At 41.8% G+C, this 23363-nt stretch overlaps 1 protein-coding gene across 1 annotated transcript in view; it reads left to right on the top strand.

Moving 5' to 3' along the window:
- The window catches only part of RNF17 (ring finger protein 17), a 532263-nt gene that overhangs the window by 136261 nt on the left and 372639 nt on the right, over positions 1-23363 (top strand). The window contains exon 9 of the mRNA XM_073612476.1: positions 21101-21212. Within this exon, the coding sequence (XP_073468577.1) occupies positions 21101-21212 (112 nt within the window). The remainder of the gene's footprint in view (positions 1-21100; positions 21213-23363) is intronic.

Genomic DNA, 23363 nt, shown 5'->3' with positions numbered 1-23363 from the left:
TCAAATCCACTCTTGAAGAAATGTCATGTTTGAAAGATTACTCACTCTTTAGCCCGACCCTGTTTTTTTTTTTCCTCAATGAAGAAAAAATGGAAGAGAAGATGCATTGCAGGGGGGGGGTGGTGTCCAACTTCTGGTATGTGAGGAATCTTCTTTCCAGAGCTCTGACCGCACCAATATCCTGGCTAATCCTGAGGACCTGTAGGCTAAAACTTTTTACTCCATACCGACTGGAACGGATAGAAGAACACACCGGGTACCCAGATATGGTTAAATACGGCCTAAGTGTGGACTCCACGCCCACGGAGAAGCTGGCAAAATTTGCACATGAGGACTCCCAAGATGGTGCCCAGCAGGGAAAGGAGCGGTGTGCCACGTCTGTCCCACCAGACCGTGGATGGGCTGAGGGGGAAAGAGACTGGTTGGATCCGACTGATCCGCTGGCACATCCCCTGCCCTCTCCAAGGTCAGATTCTGAGGAGAGCGGCTCCGGTACTCAGGGAGCAGAGCTGCTACAGATTATGGAGGACTATAAACTAATCAGGTCTTCAAATGGCAAATTAGAAGAGCCACCTTGGCTAATGGAAACAATGAGCAAGTGCATAGACAACCCATTGAGCCTACAACAGGTTCCGTAATCCCATCCCAACATATGGTAGGTGGACGTGGGAATAAATCTATGGATGGCTGGAAAAAAGTGGGTTCTAAGAAGGGGCCCAAGTCCAGGCATCTACAGACTAGAACCCATGATGGAAGAGGTGGTTATGGTCAGCATAACCATCTTCCAAGAAACGATCCTGTTAATATTCCAACTAATTATTATGAACCTTTGGATAGGGACTACATTGATCATTATGACGACCGCTATGATGGATATGACAATAGAATTATCATGGATCATCTGTCACAGCGTACTCCGAGGGTGGGGTATAATACCAGAGAGAGCGCTCTGATTGGGATAGCCCTGGTTTTTACCCACCTAGGAGACCACAGTTCCCCCTCAGAGGTCCCCCTCCCTCTGGACCACCCCCTACCCCTTTTTTTCCGAGGGGTTCCCAAAAGAACAAAAGGGACTGCGAACAAAAAGAGGGTCCAGAGGGGGGAGGAGATACAGAACGAAAAAAGGCGGAGACTATAAGAGATTTTGGGATCTTTAACCTTAGCAAGGTTATCTTGAGTGATAATGAAAATTTTGTATTAAATCACAGGCTTAAATATGCCCCTGACAGACCTTTATGCAAATTTGGCGCCTTCATAGACGTACAAAAATATATTAGGAAAATGAGTATTAAAAGACATCTTTTGTCTCAACCCATTATCAGAGCGGATAACACAGCTAATGAAATCAGACACTCCGGCCTTTCAAATGCTTCACTATTCAACCCTCCAGGTTTTGTTCCACCGTCCATTTCAGTTTTCTAGAAAAACTGAAAATTCGAAAAGATCCAAACAATCAGAAATTTCAAGACGGGATGAAAGCCTTAAAAAATATGAATGATATAATTGTCCGACCAGCTGATAAAGGGGGAGGGATTGTTATCCTGGACAAAGAAGCTTATACATCTGAAATGAGGAGAATTTTGTCTGATACTGAAACTTATCTCCCCCTCCTCTATGATCCTACTGCCAAATATAAAAGGGAGCTAGAGAAACTTATAGACAAGGGTTTTAGTAAAGATTTGATTAATAAAAAGGAGAAAGCATTTTTGGTTCCCATGGCCCCCCGGATTCCAGTTATTTACTTTTTACCAAAAATCCTCAAAAGTTTAGATAACCCGCCGGGGAGGCCCATTATTAGCGGATTGGATTCCGTAACCTCCCGTATCGGGAAATCCTATTGATGGGTTCTTACAAGCCTTGGTATTTCAGACCCCCTCTTTCTTTTTTGAGGGATTCCTCCCAAGTTCTACAGGTTTTAGAGACCCTCGAATTGAAAGATAGTTACATCGTGGCCACTGCTGACATGTCCTCATTGTACACTATTATATCCCATTCTAGTCTTGATGCAGTGGAGTCTTTCCTTACTAGAGACAACCAGTTGGCCTCCTAACAGAGGGAATTCATATTACTCCTACTTAGGTTCGCCATGACACACAATTACTTCTGGTTTGGGGGTTCTTTTTACCTCCAAAACAGAGGGGTAGCTATGGGCGCAAAATTTGTGCCCAGTATGGCTAATTTGTTCATGGCCAAGTGGGAGGAGGATGTCGTCTATGCTGACAGACGGCCAGAATTGATATACTGGGGCAGATATATAAACGACATCCTCCTCCTATGGGATGGCGATGAAACATCACTGACCAATTTCATGCAGGTATTGAATCGGAACAACCTGGGCATAGCCCTACAATTTGAAATGAGTAGGGTCGCCATTCATTTTCTGGATTTGAATATACAGATTTTTGACAATAAGTTTAGGACTGCAACCTTCTTTAAAGAGACGGATCGAAATGGCTATATAGGACAGGGGAGTTGCCATCATCCGTCACGGTTGAAAGCGGTTCCTAAAAGTCAGTTTACCCGTTTAAGGCGTAACTGTACCTTTAAGGAAGATTTTCTTGTGCAGGCCTCTGATCTAAAAACTACATTTTTGGAAAAAGGGTACTCTAATGCTGATTTGGATAAAACCATTGAAGATGTTGCCACCATGGATAGGGCTATAATGTTGAAAGGAAGAGACAGAGTTACTAATGGTAAGAACACTCATGAGTTTTCTCTACTTACCACTTACTCAAGACAACATTATGAGATAAAGAAAATCTTTAAAAAGCATTGGGCTGTGCTAAAAGAACAACAAAATTTTGGGTCCCTCTCTACCCAAATATCCACAGGTCATCTATAGAGGAGTACCGCCTTTAAGATTGCACGTTTCCCCCAATGTTCTCGATGCCCCGAATAGAGTCTCATAGTTTCAAAACTCTAAAGGTTTCTTTCCATGTCGAAAATGTAAAGTTTGTTGCATTAATAGTAATAAAAACAAAAAAATCAGTCAGTTTAAGTCACATACCACTGCAAAAGTTTTTGATATAGACACCTTTATTACTTGTACATCCAAAAATGTGGTGTATTTATTGACCTGTCCATGCGGTCCACAATATGTGGGCCGCACTATGAGAGCCAAGAATGTGCGTGTTAAAGCGCATTTAACGAACATAAAGAAGGGGTTTCCCAAGCATACAGTATCACGCCATTATCTGGAATGTCATAATAAAAATCCATTTGGGACCACCATTACTGATATTGATCGTTTTACACCCCATTGGAGAGGTAGTTACACTAAGAGGGAAATTTCAAGGTTGGAAACCCGTTAGATACATACCCTGAAATGTTATACGCCCTTTGGGTTAAATGTGGAGTGGGATGTTAACAGCTTCATTAACAATAGCTAGCCTCACTACCACCCACAGTTTTATATAGGATTGTTTGATTTTTTTCAAATATACCCTCAGCTATTAGCTGATTTTATATGTTATTTTCAGTGATATTTTTAGAGATATACGGATTTTAATGTCTTTGTGTGTATATTTTTGATTTATTTATATATTTTATCCATTTAGATCATGTGGATTTACATTGCGCTGCACTTCAATTGCTCCTTAAGTTTGAGACAATTGAATATGCTTAGCGTTTTATTTCTATTCCCATTTCCTCTTTTTTCTCCCTTATGACTTTAGGCAACAGAACGCGCTGGCAGGCAGTTTTGTCCGCGTTCATTTGATATATTTTTTTTCTTTCCTCCTTTTTTGATTGGACAGATTGATGGCTGTGATGCGGCGTCGCGTCACCTGTTGCCATTGTCATTACCCTAACAGGTTTTTTCGTTTGGCTGCCGGTGACGCGGTGTTGCGTTAGCTGTTGCTGACCACGTTTAAACCTATCAGGGCCTTCGATAGACGAGGACATGCGCATTGCGTTGATTTCGTCTTAGCAACATGCGGAATGACGTATAGTCGTTTCCCCGCGTCGCACGCTGTGGGTGGTTGCATCTCGTGTGCGCACATCGCGCGGCACAAGTGACACACGCTGGGTTATGTCCAGCTGTTTCCTGTTAGGTGGATCTTTCCCCTCTGATCCATGTATCAGTCTCCTTACATATATGGTGTGCGGTGATTAGTGAAGCCACGCCTCTGAAGACATACGTTGGGATGAAACATGTCAGGCAGGTTGATACCAGCACGCTGAATGCTGCAGCCGATTGTCCTATTTGATGCATGCATTTTTGAACTTCAACTGTAAGTTACTACAATAAATTGTTTTTATTATCATTACGGGCTTCACTATGGGTCCCTTATTTCTCTTTCTGGGTAGTTGATGACTGCATATTTGAAAGTCCCACTTCTGATGTGATTTATGGGAGATGTTGATCTGTGAAGGAAGCCATCCGGAAGTTGTCTGTATTTACGAGGGTGGTAGGAGGAAAGTAAGGAGAATATAGCGGTGCACAAAATAATTTGTTGAACTATAGAGCTATAAAAATATATATTTGGTTAACAGATTTAAAAAGACGTATACAATGAATACATATGACAAGGGTGTGAACAAAACACTGAGGGGAAAAGATACAAAGCCCTCGTATACATCAATAAAGCTAAAAAAACAGCCTATAGCGTAGCGGCAGGTCTTGTTAACAGGTATAAGAATTCTACATGTTTCGCCAACATTGGCTTCCTCAGGGATAGTTGATTATACCTGTGTTAGTTTCCTGAATTCTAGATAGAAAAACAGTCAGAGGGACTTTAACAATGTATATTTCACACAAAAATAATGAAATAAAATTAAACAGACAAAGCAGAGCCAAAATTACATGCATATTAAGAGGCTGTCAGACATGGCCAACGGCTTCCCCATACAAAGAACCGCCGAGGGAGGTGACCACCCCAACAAGAACCCACCAGGGACAACTCTCCCCACGCACCAGATGACCCCAAAAGGACCTCGGTCCCAAGGATGGTAAATTACCTACCAGTCAGCCACAAAGGGTGAACCTGTACCCTAGGGTGAAGACAGGGCTCCATGTCGCAGGTAGGAGGCTGCAGGGGGCGAAAAAAGGGGCCTGGCAAATTAAAGGAAATTGTGTAAATAGCATAATTTGGGTGAGCACCTGGAAGTCTGAGTGTTCAGCCGTAATCATATCGGGCTAACATAGCCTCAAAAATACTTACAGTATATGTCTAAATAGTAAAAACAATGAGAGACAGATAAGGGCGCCCAGTATGCTGATATTAATGTTGGTAAAAGAAAAAATTCTCAAGCAATAGTAGCTAAGGGGAAAAGAGAAAAAATGCATGTAAGAAAATAAAATGAAAATTAATTGCTTTTAGCAAAGAATGGATATTGGGTATAGGGAATGGGGTCAAATGCATTATCTAACTAGGCATGGTAAGGCTGCGTGGTAGGACGAATAACAAGAGCTCACCAATCGGTCCAGTGTGGCTTAAATGAAGGTAACCTAGGGCTCTAGGAACACAGTCAGTGTTAGTGGTACGTAAAACACCATAGGGCTACACTGGAAAGGGAGAAAAGCATAGAGTCAGGCTTGATGTCCTAAACCAAAACAGGTAAGGATATGGTTGGCACAAGATACAAAAATGAGGCACAGGCTTACCTAGTTGAGGAAGACAGCAGAAGTGGGCACCCTAGTCCGCCGGAATGGCCGGAGAAGCTGGCCTTTTATGCCCCCCACACACGAACGGCGTCTGACGTCACCGGGCGTGTGAGCGGATACGAGAAGCCATTGCGCATGCGCCCGCCGCTAGCTCCGTGGGCCTACAAGACCCAGGGAGCTGTGCGCGATCACCTGACAGGTCACATGGTTGCAAGAGACTTGCAAAACTCGAAGTGCTGAAGAGCCAACCGTAGCGGTGGCGCTGCAGCACATCGGAGGATGATGATCAAAGATCACAAAGGCGCCAATGGCTGGAGACGGGCGGGCACTGTTGAAAAGCAGTGCCGCCCTTGAGTGTCCATACAGCCAAGGCGACCAAGGGAGCGGCAGCCCACCCTGTGAGGGGTCCGGCCAGTCACACCCCCGTGACACTGAACTAGGCAGGGAATGGAGGGAGCGAGATAACCATAAGGGAGAACCCGAGGGTGGCAGAGAGAGGGGGCCAAGGAGGGAGTAGAGAGGCGCCAGCGTACGGCAATTGGGGGAGGAAGAACAAGGGCGGGACATAAGCAGGGACATTGTAGCCAAGAGTCGCCCACACACCTATTGGAAAACATAAGGCCAGGTCCCCGCTGAGGTCCCGCGATTGGCGATGTCAAGCAGCCAAAAAAATCAAATTAATTAATTCACAAGTAAATATAAGTATAGCAAAGCTTGAATTGGTATAGAACAGTATATGTGAAATTGTACATGGATACGAGTAACAATAGAATATTCATAGTTATGGAAAGTATTTATATTCAAATATGTTTTTTAATAAATTAATGAAGATAAATAGATCCGTGGATACCTGGAGTGACTAAAGAGTGGGAAGGGGGATGGGAGGAAGAAATTAGAGAATACCAAGTGTACAAAGCGGTAATATCAAAGGAAATAAAGTTATAAAGTAAACTATGATTACAGAAAAGATTTGAAACTGATGTATTCATTCAACCTTGGAAATTTGGTGGCTTCCAGGGTGTGTATCCACCTGGTTTCGAGTTGAAGTAGCTTTTGGTTAATGTCACCGCCCCTGGCATGTAAAGGAACATGCTCCAGGGCAGTGAACCCAATGACATGAGGGTCGAAGTTGTGTTGTGAGGCGATATGTCTATTGATTGCAGTGGTTGTGATGCGTTTGTACAATGGTTTTATGTGATCTCTAATTCGTATGTAGAACGGGCGTTTGGTCTTGCCGACATAATAGCAACCGCAACGGCAAGTAGCTAGGTAGACTATTTCCACAGTTTGACAGGTAATTGTATGTTTTATTTTATGAATGGAACCATTAGGGAGCGGTATTTCTCTGGAGTCATAAATGAATTCACATACATAACATTTTTCGCAAGGAAAAGTGCCCGGAACGGTTAAAGAAGACACCTGCATAGGGGAGTGATGGCTAGTTATTCAAACGATCTCTTAAGGAAGGAGATCGCCGGTAGGTTATGTCTGGGTAAGGTTTGATATATTTCTTAATGACTGTATCTGCCGTCAATAATGGCCAAAATTTGTCGAGGATGTTTCTCACTAAGTTGTGATGCTGAGAGAATTGTGTGATGAGACGGACCAGCTGGGAAGTTTCGTAGTTCTTAGTGGAAAAAATAAGTGTTTTCCTGTCCAGCTTTTTAACTTTGTTAAAGGCTCGCTTCAAAAGTGTGGCTATATCCTTTATTCCTTAACCTGTGAGCAATTTCGTTTGATATGAAGGTATTGACTAAAAGGAATACTTATTAGTAGTGGTTTTGGATGTACACTGCCGGCGTGAAGAATGGTATTACCGGACGATGGTTTCCGGTATAGTGCCGAATAGAGAATTCCATTGGAATCCAAATGGATTTCTAAGTCTAGGAATATAATTTTTGTTTGGCTGCACTCCATAGTGAATTCCAGAGAGCTGGATCTGCTGGATGTTATTCAGAATATCTATACATGCCTACTATTTACAGCAAGGATCCTCAAACTACGGCCCTCCAGCTGTTGTGGAACTACACATCCCATGAGGCATTGAAAAACTCTGACATTCACAGACATGACTAGGCATGTAGTTCCTGAACAACTGGAGGGCCATAGTTTGAAGACCCCTGATTTACAGCCTTCTGGTAAGCAGACTACATTATCACGTGGTGACGAGTGCTCCTTTACATCTGCACTATATCTGGTGATTGGATTTCTCCCATTCTTCAGACCTTCCTTGGACTGTTTTTTAGTTATTGAATTTAGCGCCGCATTATACACATTTTACAGATTATGGACACCATCAAGAGCTGCCATGCTGCCCTCTCCACACAAATAGAAACCATCTGGGTGGACTTTGCCTTGCTCAAAGATGATGTGCAGAAGGTAAGGCAAAGGGTTACACAGACCGAACAACGGATAAGTGCAGTGGAAGACCCTCAACCCTCTGCTAATACAGGTGAGAGACATAACGGCAGACATCAAATTCCAGGAGGCCAAAATTGGAGACATTGAAGACAGGCTGTGAAGGAACAACCTTAGATTCCTAGGATTCCCGGAAGGTACAGAAGGGAAGAATCCCGATGAGTTCCTGCTGTCCTGGCTCAAACAAATATTTGGAGCTTAAAGTTTCTCTCACTTGTTTTCTATAGAGCGGGCGCACAGGGTCCCACTGAGAGCCCCCCTCCGGGGAGATATCCCAGACCCATGTTGGTGCGCTTTCTCTACCTTTACTAGTGACAAAGAAGCCATACTAAGAAAAGCCCGCAACCAAACTGAATTGATGCACAACAATAATTTTCCTGATTTTTCTGCTGCCACGCAGAAACAGAGCAGCATTTCAGAGTGTGAAGCAGCGTCTGAGGGAACGAAGCCTGCCATACAGTATGCTCTACCCTGCTAAACTAAGGGTTGTGCACAAGGGGCAAACACAAGGGGAGTATCTGCACTTGTGTCTAAGTCACTCCTATATACTACCAAGACGGTGAAATTAGACCCTATGGGCAGATATGTGGCCCTGGTATTGATCATCAATAATCAAGCTTATACCTTTTGTAGCAGTATATATACCACCCCCATTTACAATAAAGGCGTGGAAAGCGATGATGGCGGAGGTGCTGCAGATGGCGGAGGGTCCTATTATTTTGGCTGGTGACTTGAATGCAGTGTTATCCCCGGATAAAGATAGATATTGGATGGAAACAGTGGGAGGATCCCCACTGGAAGCTTGTGTAAAACCTTATGATTTAGTGGAAGCATGGAGGTGGAAACACCCCGACGCTAAGGAATTTTCCTGTGTTTCCTCTACTTTCAATACCCTCTCTAGGATAGACTTATGTTTTGTGTCCAGGGAATCACTGCCGAGGGTGCTGGATGTTCAATATCTACCGAGGGCCATCTCGGACCACTTCCTCATGCTTCTCACCATTGATATGGAGAAACCACGGGGGTATGTGGTGTGGAGACTGACCTCCCTGTGACTCGAGGAGTGCTTCGAGAGGTCCACTGCAATGTCAATTAGCCTCCCTGGCGGTTTTCCCGAGTGTGGCTCGGGGTTAAAATTCAGGACCATTAGCGGTAACCCCGAGCCACACTCGGGATTACATCGCAGGATCCTGGTGTGGCTTTACTTACCTTGTCCCTGGGATCCTGCGATGTCCCCCGCAGTGTCCGTGGGCTCCGTCGTCCTCCAAAGCCTCTCCTTGCCAGGCTCCGTTCCCTGCGAGCGTCGCGACGCACGGGGGCGCGGAGCCTGGCGGCAAATTAAAAAAAAGTAAAAATCATAACACATACAGTACTGTAATCTTACAGATTACAGTACTGTATGAAATGATTTCACATCCCTTTTGTCCCCAGTGCTTTGCACATGCCCTGCATGCAGTTTTATATGATATATACTGTTCTTTCTGCCTGGAAACTGGAGATTGTCCATAGCAACCAAAAAGTGTCCCTTTACGTCAAAAGTGGCTTTAGACCAGCTAGAAAACAGCGATAGTAAATTAGAACACTTGCAGAATTGAGAGATAGTAAATCGTGGGGAAATTTATTTTATTACTATTTATTTTTATTTATTATATTATAATTTATGTTTTTGTGTTTCAAACTTTATCATACCCGGGATATCTACTAGACTCTTGTTTGGATAGATTTAAGTGTGTTATTGTTAAGAATTACAGACCTACAATATAAAACGCCAAATTTCCATGCAAAATAATTGTACTGCTTTCAGCACCTAAAATCCGAAATAATCATACCGCCAGGGAGGTTAACAATTTTTGGATGGAAAATAAGCGGTCTCGCTCGGGGTAACTTGGGATGCTTTCAAAGCCACACTCCGGGATTCCATTTCAAGACTGATTAAACGGCTCCAATCAGATAAGGGGCGGAAGGTCAGGGAGGGCGAGCAAGTAGCCACTAAGTCTGAAGTAGAATACATTAAAAATCCAAATTCTGACACACATAGATTATGGATGGAGAGTTTACGACAATTAGATTTGGTGTTAATAGAAAAAGCGCAGAAAAAAATAACTTTACCAATCACAACAGATCTTTGAATTTGGAGATAAAAACAGCAGGCTATTGGCCTATCTAGCACACTCACAACAGGCTCTGTCTTCTATCCCACGTTTATTTGACATGAATATGAAACTTTGTATGTCACATGCAGATATAGCAGATGCCTTTCTGACATTCTATGCGTAACTATATACCTCAAGGGTAGACTATGGGATGGAGGAGGTACGGGAATATAGCCCCAATACCCTTATTTAGAGCTCACTGCTTAGGGGGCTGAGGAACTGGATAGTCCCTTTACGATTGAAGAGGTTATAGCAGCTATAAGGTCCTTAAAACCTAATAAAACTCCTGGATTGGATGGCCTCCCAGTTGAGTGGTACGGGACATATACAGAAACTTTAGCTCCTAAATTATTGGAAATGTACGACAATGTATATGGTAGGGGTTTACTGCCTGAGTCAATGAGAGTAGCATTGATAGTGCTGATCCCCAAGCCGCACAGTGACCATGATTTATGTGCATCATACAGGCCAATATCTCTTATTAATGTCGAAGCAAAAATTTTAGCTAAACTTCTGGCCAAAAGACTGAATAAGGTAATCGCCTCTATTATTCATCCTGATCAGACAGGGTTCATTCCTGAAAGGTCGACTGCCATAAATCTGAGGCGCCTCTTAAAGGGTCCCACCCTGGATACTCGTGTGGTGGTGTCACTTGATACTCATAAAGCGTATGATTCCATAGAATGGCCATACTTGACAGCGGTCCTTGGGCGGCTGGGCTTCGTCCCAAGGTTCATAAAATGGGTTGAACTCATATATGCAGAGCCACGAGCCAGATTACGGGTCAATAATACCATTACGGAGCCATTTAATATAGGGAGGGGCACACGGTAGGGGTGCCCTTTATCGCCCCTGCTGTTTGCCCTGGCAATAGAGCCGCTAGGGGCTCTGTTGAGAGCAGATGAGCATATCAAGGGTTGTAAGGTTAACGAAAAGGATTAGAAAACATCTCTACATGCAGATGATATGCTGCTCTATCTGGAAGAGGCAGAAGGATCGCTGACCACGGCCCCAGAGAGGATCTCAGACTATGGAAAATATTCCGGGTTCAAAGTGAACTGGAGTAAATCCATAATATTCCCCCTTGACTTTGCGTATGTTCCAAGACTCACCCCGGAGGTTCCATTGAAAATAGTCCCCAAATTTAGATACTTGGGGGTCGAGATCCAGTTACCACTGAGTTCATATGTGTCCAATACTTTATCACCTATATAGAAACGTCTAAAAAAGTACACAAACTTGGGCTAAGCTGCCTCTCAGCCTCCTTGGGCGAATTAACATATTTAAAATGATTTACCTGCCTAGGTTTCTATACCTGCTCTGGCATGCCCCGGTTTATATCCCTAAGAAATGGTTTGTAGGTATAAATAAGACATTCTCCTTCCTGTGGGGACCTAAGCCAGCCAGAATATCACTAGAGACACTTTACTTACCCATAATGTCAGGAGGGTTGGCTCTGCTAAACATACAGTGTTATTATCTAGCCGCCCAACTAACACATGTGCATTGGTGGGGCTTTCCAAAAATGAATATCGCCTCGGCAACACAGGCAGCTCAAGTTCATTCGTATGAAGCACTGATCAATGTCCTTTTATAGGAATGGTCCTTATCCAGAACAGGGCCCTGATATTTTGAAATTGTCATACAAAATATTCCATGTGTGTAATGCTAAAACGGGTGGCTCCAGCCTGGCGGAATCTCCTAATGCTCCACTATGGTATAATCCTCAACTTAAAGAAATAGCCAAGGAACCGGATGGAGCATGCTGGGCAGCTTATGGGGTTAAATATGCCCATCAGCCTATTCAGGGATGGAATCTTTAGGTCTTTCACAGTTTTGAAAATTGAATATGATATCCCAAATACCTTTTTTTTTTTTTCAGATACCTCCAGCTATGTCATGCTGCAATGGCTCAATATGGTAGGGGTGAAGTAACTCTCTCCCCTTCTAATATGAAAAAACGAACTGCTGATGGTGATCACTCGAAATTGATCTCTAAGTATTACTTCGCTCTGCTGACATCCTCTTCTAAAATGGAGAGGGTGGCTGCACAGTGGAAAATGGATATACCATCCCTTACGGAGGAGACCTGGTTGGAGGTACTAGATACAATGATGCCCTCAATGATCTCAGCTAGAGATAAAATGCTTCAATTCAATTACTTACACAGAATTTATTATACCCCCAAGTGGCTGCACAAGATGGGAAGGAGGGAATCCCCGGAGTGTCCTTGATGCAATGCAGAAGTTGGAGACTTCTTCCATATGGTATGGCATTGCCCTCGGGTGATGTCATACTGGAAGACAATCCTTACATATATGGAGGAGGAACTTGGGCTCCCAAACATATTCTCCAGCCAGGTGTCTTCTTGCAGACCTGGAGGAGGAAGAACTGTCCACATCACAGAAGACCCTTTTGCGAATAGTATTTTGCTATGCCAAAAAGGCTCTGGCCCTTAAATGGAAGAACTCGAACCCCCCCCTACAAGACTGGCTGAAATTGGTTAATAACGCTCTATCAATGTATAAACTTACATACCAAGCCAGAAGTAGTACTAAAAAGTTTGATAAAGTATGGGGAAAATGGATTAAAAATGTGTCGGGAGATATTGCAGTATAAAAGATGTACTATTCTATGTAATGAAGGTATAATGGTTATGATGAACAAGAAATGAAAGAAAGAGAAAACATCATATATGGGACACAAAAAACAGTTAACATGTTTGATAAACAATTTTTATTGAGCATATTCTATGATAAAAATAGAGTGCTTGATTATTAACAGTTATATGGTTTAGATATATGATAACAGTCTGAAATGTATTTCAGTTATATTGTATGAAAAAGTGAAATGTGATATTGAAGTGTAATATCTTGTGAAATTCAATAAAATTTTCCTTTAAAAAAAAAAAAAAAAAGATGCATTGCATCTTTTCCACCTTGCTAGAGGACATGTCTGTGTAAAAAAAAAAAAAAAAAAACAAATACAAAAAAAAAAAAAAAAACAATAAAAAAAAATGCACATCTCTTTGCAGGTATTGTATAAAGTTGACCCTGGTGGTATGGATGTGTTATTGCCATCATCCTGTATTATTATTGAAAAAAACTGCGAAAGGCAATGAGACTAGAGATTATAAAAATCAATGTTTGTTTAAAATTGATATAAAAAATATGTTGTGAAGTAACAAGAGTATAAGTATAATAATTAAGGATAGCACATAGCAGAATATTAAAGTGCATTCATAAAAATAGGAATGGGAAAATGATGTATCACACTACCCGATACAATCACCGCAGACGAAAAACCGTGGTGTCGAGTAGAGAAATTCCAACAGGTTTCAACGTGCTCAGTTCAGTCTAAATGAAAAATAACAATATTATTATAGGCTGTATAAGTTATGTAGGTATCTCGCATAATGCGGTTCACAGTCTACTCACATCCTCCTAATGCACTTCAAGGGTTAATGAAAACTCCCATGTTAGGGTTAGAGGTCCCAGTTCTCTAGGAATAAACAGTGTCCAAAGTCCACTACTGGACGGCTGGATATATAAAAATTACGATCCAATTGCAGGCGTGCCAACATCAAAGATTGTCTGTGTATAACAGGGTAAAAGGATGGATAGAGACCTGATTAGGAAGCAAGAGGGGGTGGTGGGTGGTTCCTAAGTAAAAAAGGCCCCCCTTCCTGAGAGCTAGTAATGAAGTATGAGAGAAAGACTTACTTGCAACAAAAGATATATAGGTTTGTGGCCTCCAGAACGGTAGCCGTATGCCGTTCTTTTTATATGGTGTAGGCAAGGATGGGCTGCGGCGCGAGCCACTGGCATGGCGCACCTGCTGACAGGAGAATCCAGCATCATGCTGCGCGTTCCCAGAGCGACAGGATGCCACCGCCAGCCACACTGACGTGGCGTCCACTTCGCAGGAGGGAATCCCCCCACCCCATGGATGGAAATAGTGCCCATGGAGCCACCAACGGGGATGGTGAATCCCCGATGGTGGGACACATGGAGGGGGTGGAAGTTGAAAAGCCGGGATTACAACCATACCTGTAACATCATACGGGCCATCCCCCCCGATCCACCCCAAACTGGAGGGGGGGAAGAAATAGGGGGAAATGGAGACCAGGAATAGTAGCCACTGACACTGGGGGCCCAACTCAAGAAGAATCTCGAGCATTAGGGAAAAAATGCCGCGGTGAAAAGGGAGTCACCGCGGCCCCCCTGTGCCGGGTAGGGACAGGACAAAGAGGGTAAATACCCTTCCCAATGGGAAAATCCCTGGGACGGGACACCCCACCCCACCCCACCCCACCCCACCCCACATCGGGTAACCCAAGATGCATGAGTAAGATTTTTGTTGTCTCGTTGCCACCTGACTTGGCCTTTGCTTTTTGGGCCAACTCAGGATGGTATTATGAGATTTATAATTGTTTTTTTGATTATTTTTCATGTATAATTTCTTGATTTACTGCTCAACTATATCTCTTGATGGTATTGGGGTCACCCAGCAGTAGTTCATTTTATCTCGCATTTACCGCATTCCTCATGCATCTTGGGTTTCCCGATGTGGGGTGTCCCGTCCCCGGGATTTTCCCATTGGGAAGGGTATTTACCCTCTCTGTCCTGTCCCTACCCGGCACAGGGGGCCGCGGTGACTCCATTTTCACAGCAGCATTTTTTCCCATATGCTCGAGATTCTTCTTGAGTTGGGCCCCCTGTGTCGGTGGCTACTAGTCCTGGCCTCCATTTCCCCCTATTTCTTCCCCCCCTCCAGTTTGGGGTGGATCGGGGGGATGGCCCGTATGATGTTACAGGTATGGTTGTAATCCCGGCTGTTCAACTTCCACCCCCTCCATATCTCCCACCAGCGGGGATTCACCATCCCCGTTGGTGGCTGCATGGGCACTATTTCCATCCATGGGGTGGGGGGATTCCCTCCTGCGAGGTGGACGTCACGTCAGTGTGGCTCGGTTACCCCTCACTGCAGTTTCCAACTGTGGGCACGGCCCCTTTTCATCATGGCGGCCGACCCATACAACCCGGTGTGCGTCCCTGCAACGCACGCTGCCGTGACATGCATGCGCCCGCATCCGTCGCCCTGGGAACACGCAGCGTGACGACGCTGGATCCTCCTGTCAGTAGGTGCGCCGCGCCATTGGCTATCGCGACAGCCCATCCCCGCCTACACCATATAAAAAGGACGGCATACGGCGTCACTCCTTCCCTCGGCATTACCGAGGGCTCTCGGGGTGTACGGACCGTTCTGGAGGCTACAGACCTATATATCTTTTGTTGCAAGTAAGTCTTTCTCTCATACTTCATTACTAGCTCTCAGGAAGGGGGGCCTTTTTTCCTTTGGACCCCCCCTCCTTGTTTCCTAACCAGGTCTCTATCCATCCTTTTACCCTGTTATACACAGACAATCAATCTTTGATGTTAGCACGCCTGCAATTGGACCGTAATTTTTATATATCCAGCCGTCCTGTAGTGGACTTTGGACACTTTATTCCTAGAGAACTGGGACCTCTAACCCTAAAATGGGAGTTTTCATTAACCCTTGAAGTGCATTAGGAGGATGTGAGTAGACTGTGAGCCGCATTATGCGAGATACCTACATAACTTATACAGCCTAATAATAATGTTATTTTTCATTTAGACTGTGATACATTTCCCTGAAGAAGACCTTTCTCTTTGAACTGAGCACGTTGAAACGCGTTGGAATTTCACTACTCGACACCACGGTTTCTCGTCTGTGGTGATTGTATCGGGTAGTGTGATGTATCATTTTCCCATTCCTATTTTTATGAATGCACTTTTTTAATATTCTGCTATGTGCTATCCTTAATTATACTTGTACTCTCTTGTTACTACACAACATATTTTTTATATCAATTTATAATAAACATTGATTTTTATAATCTCTAGTTTTCATTGCCTTAAAAATCCCTTTAGAGGTTTTTGCAGTTTTTTCAATCTTTTTGCAGGTAAAAAGAACAGCAGATCACGGTTGCAATCTCAAGCTGTTGTAGACTGTCAATGTACCTGTCTGCCCGTACCTGGTACTGGCGGGCAGTTACTGAATGGCAAGAAGGATTAGTGAACTACCTAGAGGGCTCATCAGCGCTCTGATAGTTCATTGAGAACTACAAGCCGTCAGCTGCAAAAGCCGATCTATTTGTGAATCTTCCATTCACAGAACTCTATGAATGATGCAGTCGGGTGGAATCATATTCTCGTTGGCGGGTCCACTTTACACCCTTATTTTTCTGTAATTTAGCTTTACCAAATCATTTCTAAATTATTCCAACCCTTTGAGGGCCTGTTCACTCCAGAACTTTCAAAACAAACTGCAGCTGGTGGTAATGTGAAAAATTACACCCCAAACGCTGTGCATTTGCTTGTACCAGATCGCATAAATACCATGAAATACATCTGCAGTGAGTCTCAAAGTAGCCAGTCAGCTTCCAACTTAAGCTTGTTCAATTAAACTTTGACAAAACCTGAAAGTTTATTGGTTCACGGTCCAGTTTTAGAAAATCTCAACCCCCCGCCCCCCTCTTGTGTGAATTGGCACTCAATGGGATCTATTTATTGCTTCTTCCAGAGACTCCGAGTTGAAGAAAAAAAAAAAGTCTGTGGCGTTAAACTTTAGCTATGTCAAAGGAAAAGACCCATAAGCCACATATCATGAAGCATGTGCATGACGTGAGATAAATGGCAGCCTCAGCCCAGACTTCAGCCAGGCCATGCCCCCAAAACACATTTCGCTCCACCCCTTGGAGCTTTATCATGGGGATGGAAGTTCTGAGCATAAGAATTTAATTATAAGAACATCAGTGGCTGTCCTATGATAGAAATGGATGACACACAGGTGCTCAAGCAAGCAATCAAGTGGATAAAAAACAGCCACAGACATCAAAGCTGGTCACAAACATCAAGATTGCTATACAACAGATATATTTAAAATGAAATAAAACTGCAAAACAATATTTGAGTTATTCATTTAAGATGACTGACATTATTATTAAGTTATTCATTTAAAGTGACCGATGTATTTATCCACAAAAAAGAAAAAAAATGTACGTACCTGCGGGTGTCAACCTAGTGAGAACGTTTAACCACTTCCAGCCGAAGGACGTCATATGACGTCTTTGAATTTCAGTGGGGATATCTTAATGATGCCTGCCACCACAGGCATCATTCAGGTATCGTCTTTTAGAGCCGCCTATTTTGTGCACCATAAGAATGATCATAGCGGCTATTCCTCCGCTTGATCGTTCTTACAGGGGTCGGGAGGGGACATGCCGCCCTCCGGTGCTTCTCCGTGCTCTCCCATGCCATCAGGGACCCGGAGAAAGAACCCGCCACCGCCAGATGACGAGCATAGAGATTTCCGGTGACCATATGGTCACCAGTCATCTCTGACCATTGGTGGCCCGGACATGATGTTATGATGGTTGTAAACAAAGCCGCGGCATGATGTTATGACTGTTGTAAACAAAGCCGCAATTTTTTTTATTTCATGCTTTTCAAGCTTGAGGAGAGATGTGGGGTCTTGTATGCATAAATTGATCCTACCTTGATATGGTCAACAAACATGTATGGTGCATAAAAAGGATTATACATAGGAGAGAAAAAGGATAAAAAAAATAGATGGTGAATGGTAAACAGAATTACAAGGGAATGGATTTAAACATTAAGAGAAAAGGACAAATTACTCATAATAGTGGGTCCCATTCAAAATTCAGGCCTTTAGGTATACGTGTGTCCAGTTTAAAAAATCAAAATACCTCTCCTAAACAAGAGGGAGAATCGATTGCCACCACGGACAAGTTGATCTATTTTCTCAACAATTTGGACTTTAAAAGATTGTGTATTTTGTTAATGAAAAGAGCTAAAATGTCTAGCAGACTAGTATTTTTGTTTACCCTGATATCTGAGAAATGGTCTGAGAAATCGTTCTGACATTTCGTAGTTCTACCCACATATTGGATGTTGCATAGATTGCAGGTGACTAGGTATATAACAAATTTTGTGTGACAATTGACCAACTGTGTAATGTGGAAAAACCATTGGAACATGAAATAATGGTATGGGGGCCTGTCAAATAATTGCAGCAAGAACAACTGGCTGTCCCACATCTGTATATACCAGTGGTATTTAAAGTGGTAGTAAAGAAATTTGTCTCAATTGCTGAGGTTTTTATAACAGAAGAGACCCTAGAGGTCTCTTCTGTCATAAATATACCCCCCTGCCTGTCGGTGAGTAATGTGATCTGATACGACCGCTTTAACCACTTGCCCACTGGGTACTTATACCCCCACCTTAACCAGGCCAATTTTCATCTTTCATTGCTCTCACACTTTGAATGACGATTACTCAGTTATGCAACACTGTACCCATATAAAATGTGTGTTCTTTTTTCCACACAAATAGAGCTTTCTTTTGGTGGTATTTAATCACCACTGGGTTTTTTATTTTTGCGCTATAAATAAAAAGACAGAAAATTTTGTAAAAGAAAATGCATATTTCTTAATATGTTATATAACATTTTGCAAATTAGTAATTTTTCTTCATAAATTTTAGCCAAAAGTTATACTGCTACATTTCTTTTGTAAAAAATAACCCAAACGAGTGTATATTATTTGGTCTTTGTGAAAATTTGTGTGTCTACAAGCTATGGTGCCAGTCCCTTAAAATTGATCACACCTGATTTACTGACGACATCATTTCTTGACACTAACAAACCAGGACAGTACAGATAACCCCCCAAATAACCCATTTTTGGAAAGTAGACATTCCAAGTTATTTAGTAAGAGGCATGGTGAGTTTTTTGAAGTTGTCATTCTTTCCCACAATTCTTTGCAAAATGAAGATTTTTTTTTCCCACAAAATTGTCTTAGGTTTTTTCTCCCACACAGAATATGCATACTTGCAACTACACCCCAAAACACTTTCTGCTACTCCTGAGTACGGCGATACCACATGTGAGACTTTTACACAGCCTGGCTACATAGGGAGACCCAAAATGCAGGGAGCACCATCAGGTGTTCTAGGGACATAAATTGTACATCTAATTTCTAGAATTACACGAATGCCATGAAGCAACAAATTATTGGAAACGTCCACAAAATGACCCAATTTTGGAACGCAAACATCCCAATGTATATTCTATGAAGCATAATGAGACTTTTGAACATGTCATTTTTTCCACAAGTTTTTGGAAAATGTGGAAAGAAAATGAAGTTGTCAGTTTATAAGTTATTTCCAACACATAGCATGTACTTAGCAAAAATTACACTCAAAAATACATTTTGCTACTCCTGAGTATGGCGATACCACATGTGTGAGACTTTTACAAAGCCTGGCCACATACAGAGGCCCAACATGCAGGGAGCACCGTCTGGTGTTCAGGGGACATAAAATACACATTTAATTTCCTGACTACCTATTACACTTTTGTAAGGCAGTGATGTGGCACTGATGAGCACGTATGTGGCACAGATTAGCACTGCTGAGGCATGGATGGGCATGGAATTAATATAAAAATACTGCGCTATACACATAAACAGTAGCAGCCAGCACTACAATCTTAACAAAAATTGTGTGAATGAATAAAGTGAAAACAGTGCAGCGCTAAGAATCAAATGTTGAGTATCACATACTGTGATATTCACAATAAATCTTGATTAGCATATACAAAAAACACCATCATCTGATTGATAATGTCTCTAAAGTGCACTGTGGAAATAGTAAATCAACATTGGTAGAATAGTCCCATTGGTGATTAAAACATTAATCCATTAGTATATATTAATGGGAAGGAATCCAGGAGTGTAGGACTAAAGGAGTCACCGCCGTGTATGCATCCTCCACCCCATGGGAAAAGATTAAATACGCTTAATAGAAGGTAACATCAATCATGCATCTCAAATCAAAGCTCTGGATATGAAGATTACAAGTGGCCTGGGGGATCCAGTTGGTTTAGAATAGCATTGTGTGAATATATCGGTCCTATATTATCTCCTGGCGTATTGACTGACCTATATAGAATAAAATCCACGCTAGTGTGTTATCAAAAGTAAATACAGCAGCTGTGCAGCACTAAATAAAATTTACCATGTGCAAAACACCATATTTGACAGTGCAAAACTCTTGAAGTGAGCAGAAAATCCAATCAAAATATCATTCAGTCCAAAAATGTCCTTATGCAAAAATGCAAAATATAATATATTCATGAAGTGCAAAGTTCATAAATTGATCACTAAAGTGCTCCTATGCAAACATTTCATGCATGCCAGTGTCCCACAACAAATAGATCGATCCTGACAGCCCAGTGCTCAGACATTTACCTTTGTGACACCATCACCATAAATCAGATGGGGGGCTTACCAGACCACCAGCGATCTTTCTTACTCAGGAAGATCATTCAGCGCTTATTGGGATCTCTGATCCTCAGATGGAAATACGGAAATGTTCCCCTTATGGTGACAAGATGATCCAACTCAGTCTCCGATGGGATGGATCCTCAGAGTTAAAATGGGTAAAAAACAGGGAGACTCCCCATGATGTAGTATGGTCTCAACTGTTTTATTGTAAAATCAGTGCACTTGCCTATAAAACAAAAATGCTGCTGGCTGTCAATCTCTCCACTATAACCAGTGCTATCCTTCAGTCATCAATTCAAAAAGCATCTGTAAATCAATGTGTGTGCACTGCCCCTACGATCGTTTTGTTATCTGTAACGTCATCAGGGGTACGGCGGGCCTGTCTGACATTGGATTTCTTATAGCCACGTTCGCACAGTCTTGTTTCGAATGAGATTGCCTCCCTATCAAAATCAGTAAGACTAGAGTATAGAGTCTCATTTCAGCATCTTTTTTTCTGACGATCGCTTTTTTTTTTTTTTTTTTTTTTTTTAGGTATGTTTGTAGAAAATAGGTTGTCAGTTGAGCTGTTTGATGTCAATCCAGCAATTTTGATGAGCATTAACAGCATTCTGGTTAACAGTAATGTTGCTGCATTCATACCTTGGTAAGTTTCTCTTTTTCTCCTTTCCTTTTGTGAATCCCAGTTGTTTAAATAAATAATAAAACCATTATCCCCTTTTCCCCCAGTTCGTATTCTAACCTTTCCATGCTCTTTCCAGATCCATGGGGAGTGGCACAACCATCAGTGCATACTCAAATGCAGATGCGCAGAAAAATCACATCTATTACTATGGAAAGGGTTTCTGTTAAGCATCTCAGCAGTAGATAACCCTTCACAGGAATAAATGGGATATTTCTGCATGTGTCAAACAGAGTACGTAGCAATTTGAGGTCTTGCCAACTAAATTTTGGGCAGGAGGCGCTTAGGGGTTATCTTAAATGGTAATTATATGAAAGCATAATAAAAAGTAAATGCACTCACATTTTAGTGGAGATTAAAGCTGGCCCTAAAGGGTTTCAATCTTGGCCGATTATAAAAATGTGTAGAATATAAGATAAATGTAAATAAAATGTATATTATAAAATTAAATCCAAAGTCATTGAAAACATGAGGATATATGTATGTCATAAAAATATATAAATACTATGATCATAGGGTATATGGTTTATAAGCACATATTTTGTGTTTACACAGGCACTTATTGAATATTGACACTGATTTGTGGTAGTTCTAATTGGATCACACCTAAAACTCACTTACACTTTTTTTTTTTTTTTTTTTAAAGCTGATCATTTTTATTGTAAATTTGCAATTTTACATGGAAGCCAAAACAAACACAACAAAGTTAGGTTCCATAAATACATTGCCAATATATCAGAGTCCGTTATTGACATGTACATTTGATACAAACAAATCCAGTGATATGAATATAGTGCTTGCTGAACCTGCATAGTCCAAAAAACACTTCAGTGTAACAAAACATTTGACGCAATACAATAGGAGCTGTTTGTTGTAGCATGCCCTACCAATGTGTTTGATCCTTTTATTTAAAAAAAATAGTTTATTTATTCTAAATCCAGCAATTGAGAAAATAACTATATGCACCCCTGATATGGAGTAGTACCTGCCCTTTCCTGCACTTCTGTTTATGAGAACAGTGTAGGACAAATGAATGTGGTGCCAGGAAGTCATTAACCACTGGTCCTATATTTTCTCAAATTTAATAGGACAATTCCTATGCTGAAAGAATAATTTCTCCTTAGCCAGTGTGCTGTTGACTTGATTTCTCCATTCGTCTAATGTTGGAGGGTGGGCAAATAACCACTTTTGGACAAATAGTTTGCAGATGTGGATCAACAAACTAACAATGGAAATAAATTTGTTTAAAGGCATAGATTCTTCATCGAATATGCCCAATAAGCATATTCTGGAGTCATCCTAAATATTGACCTGAAAAATTAGATAATATAGTTTATTATAATTCAATATCTGTAAAGTTTGGTTTGCTGCCCTAACATGAATTGGATCCGCTGGAACTCTGTTGCATTTGGGACAGTTTTGAATTTTCTTGCGGATCCAGTTAAAATATTCTGGGGTATGATATTTTCTGTGTAATATGAATAATTATGTGAGTCTTTGTGTATGGGACAAGGAGACTATATCTAATGTGGACAATGCTATTTCCAAAAGTTCATCTGAAACTGAACCTAGATCTTTTTCCCATTTCCCCCATTTCTAACTTTTGCCCTGGAATGTACTGTGCAGCATTCAGTATATCTGCAAATCTTCATTTAATTGCGTGGATAGCACATTAACCATTTAACCTTCGGAAGGCTTACCCCTCTTCATGACAGGCCATTTTTTTTATATGGCAATGCATTACTTTAACCACTTTAACCCCGGAAGAATTTGCCCCCTTAATGACCAGGCCATTTTTTGCGATACGGCACTGCCTCACTTTGACAATTGTGCGGCCGTGCGACGCTGTACCCAAACAAAATCCTTTTTTCCCCACAAATAAAGCTTTCTTTTGGGGGTGTTTGATCACCTCTGCAGTTTATTTTTTGCATTATAAAAAAAAAAGCAACAATTTTGGAAAAAAAAGCAATATTTTTTACTTTTTGCTATAATAAATATAACCCCCCCCCCCCCAACAAAATATAAAAAAAAAACAAATTTCTTCCTCAGTTTAGACCGATATATATTCTTCTACATATTTTTGGTAAAAAAAAAAAAAAATCTGTGTGTATATGT

The sequence above is a fragment of the Aquarana catesbeiana genome, linkage group LG02, assembly GCF_042186555.1.
Source record: "Aquarana catesbeiana isolate 2022-GZ linkage group LG02, ASM4218655v1, whole genome shotgun sequence".
Classification (NCBI taxonomy): Eukaryota; Metazoa; Chordata; class Amphibia; order Anura; family Ranidae; genus Aquarana; species Aquarana catesbeiana.
This window is presented reverse-complemented; position numbering and strand designations above follow the sequence as displayed.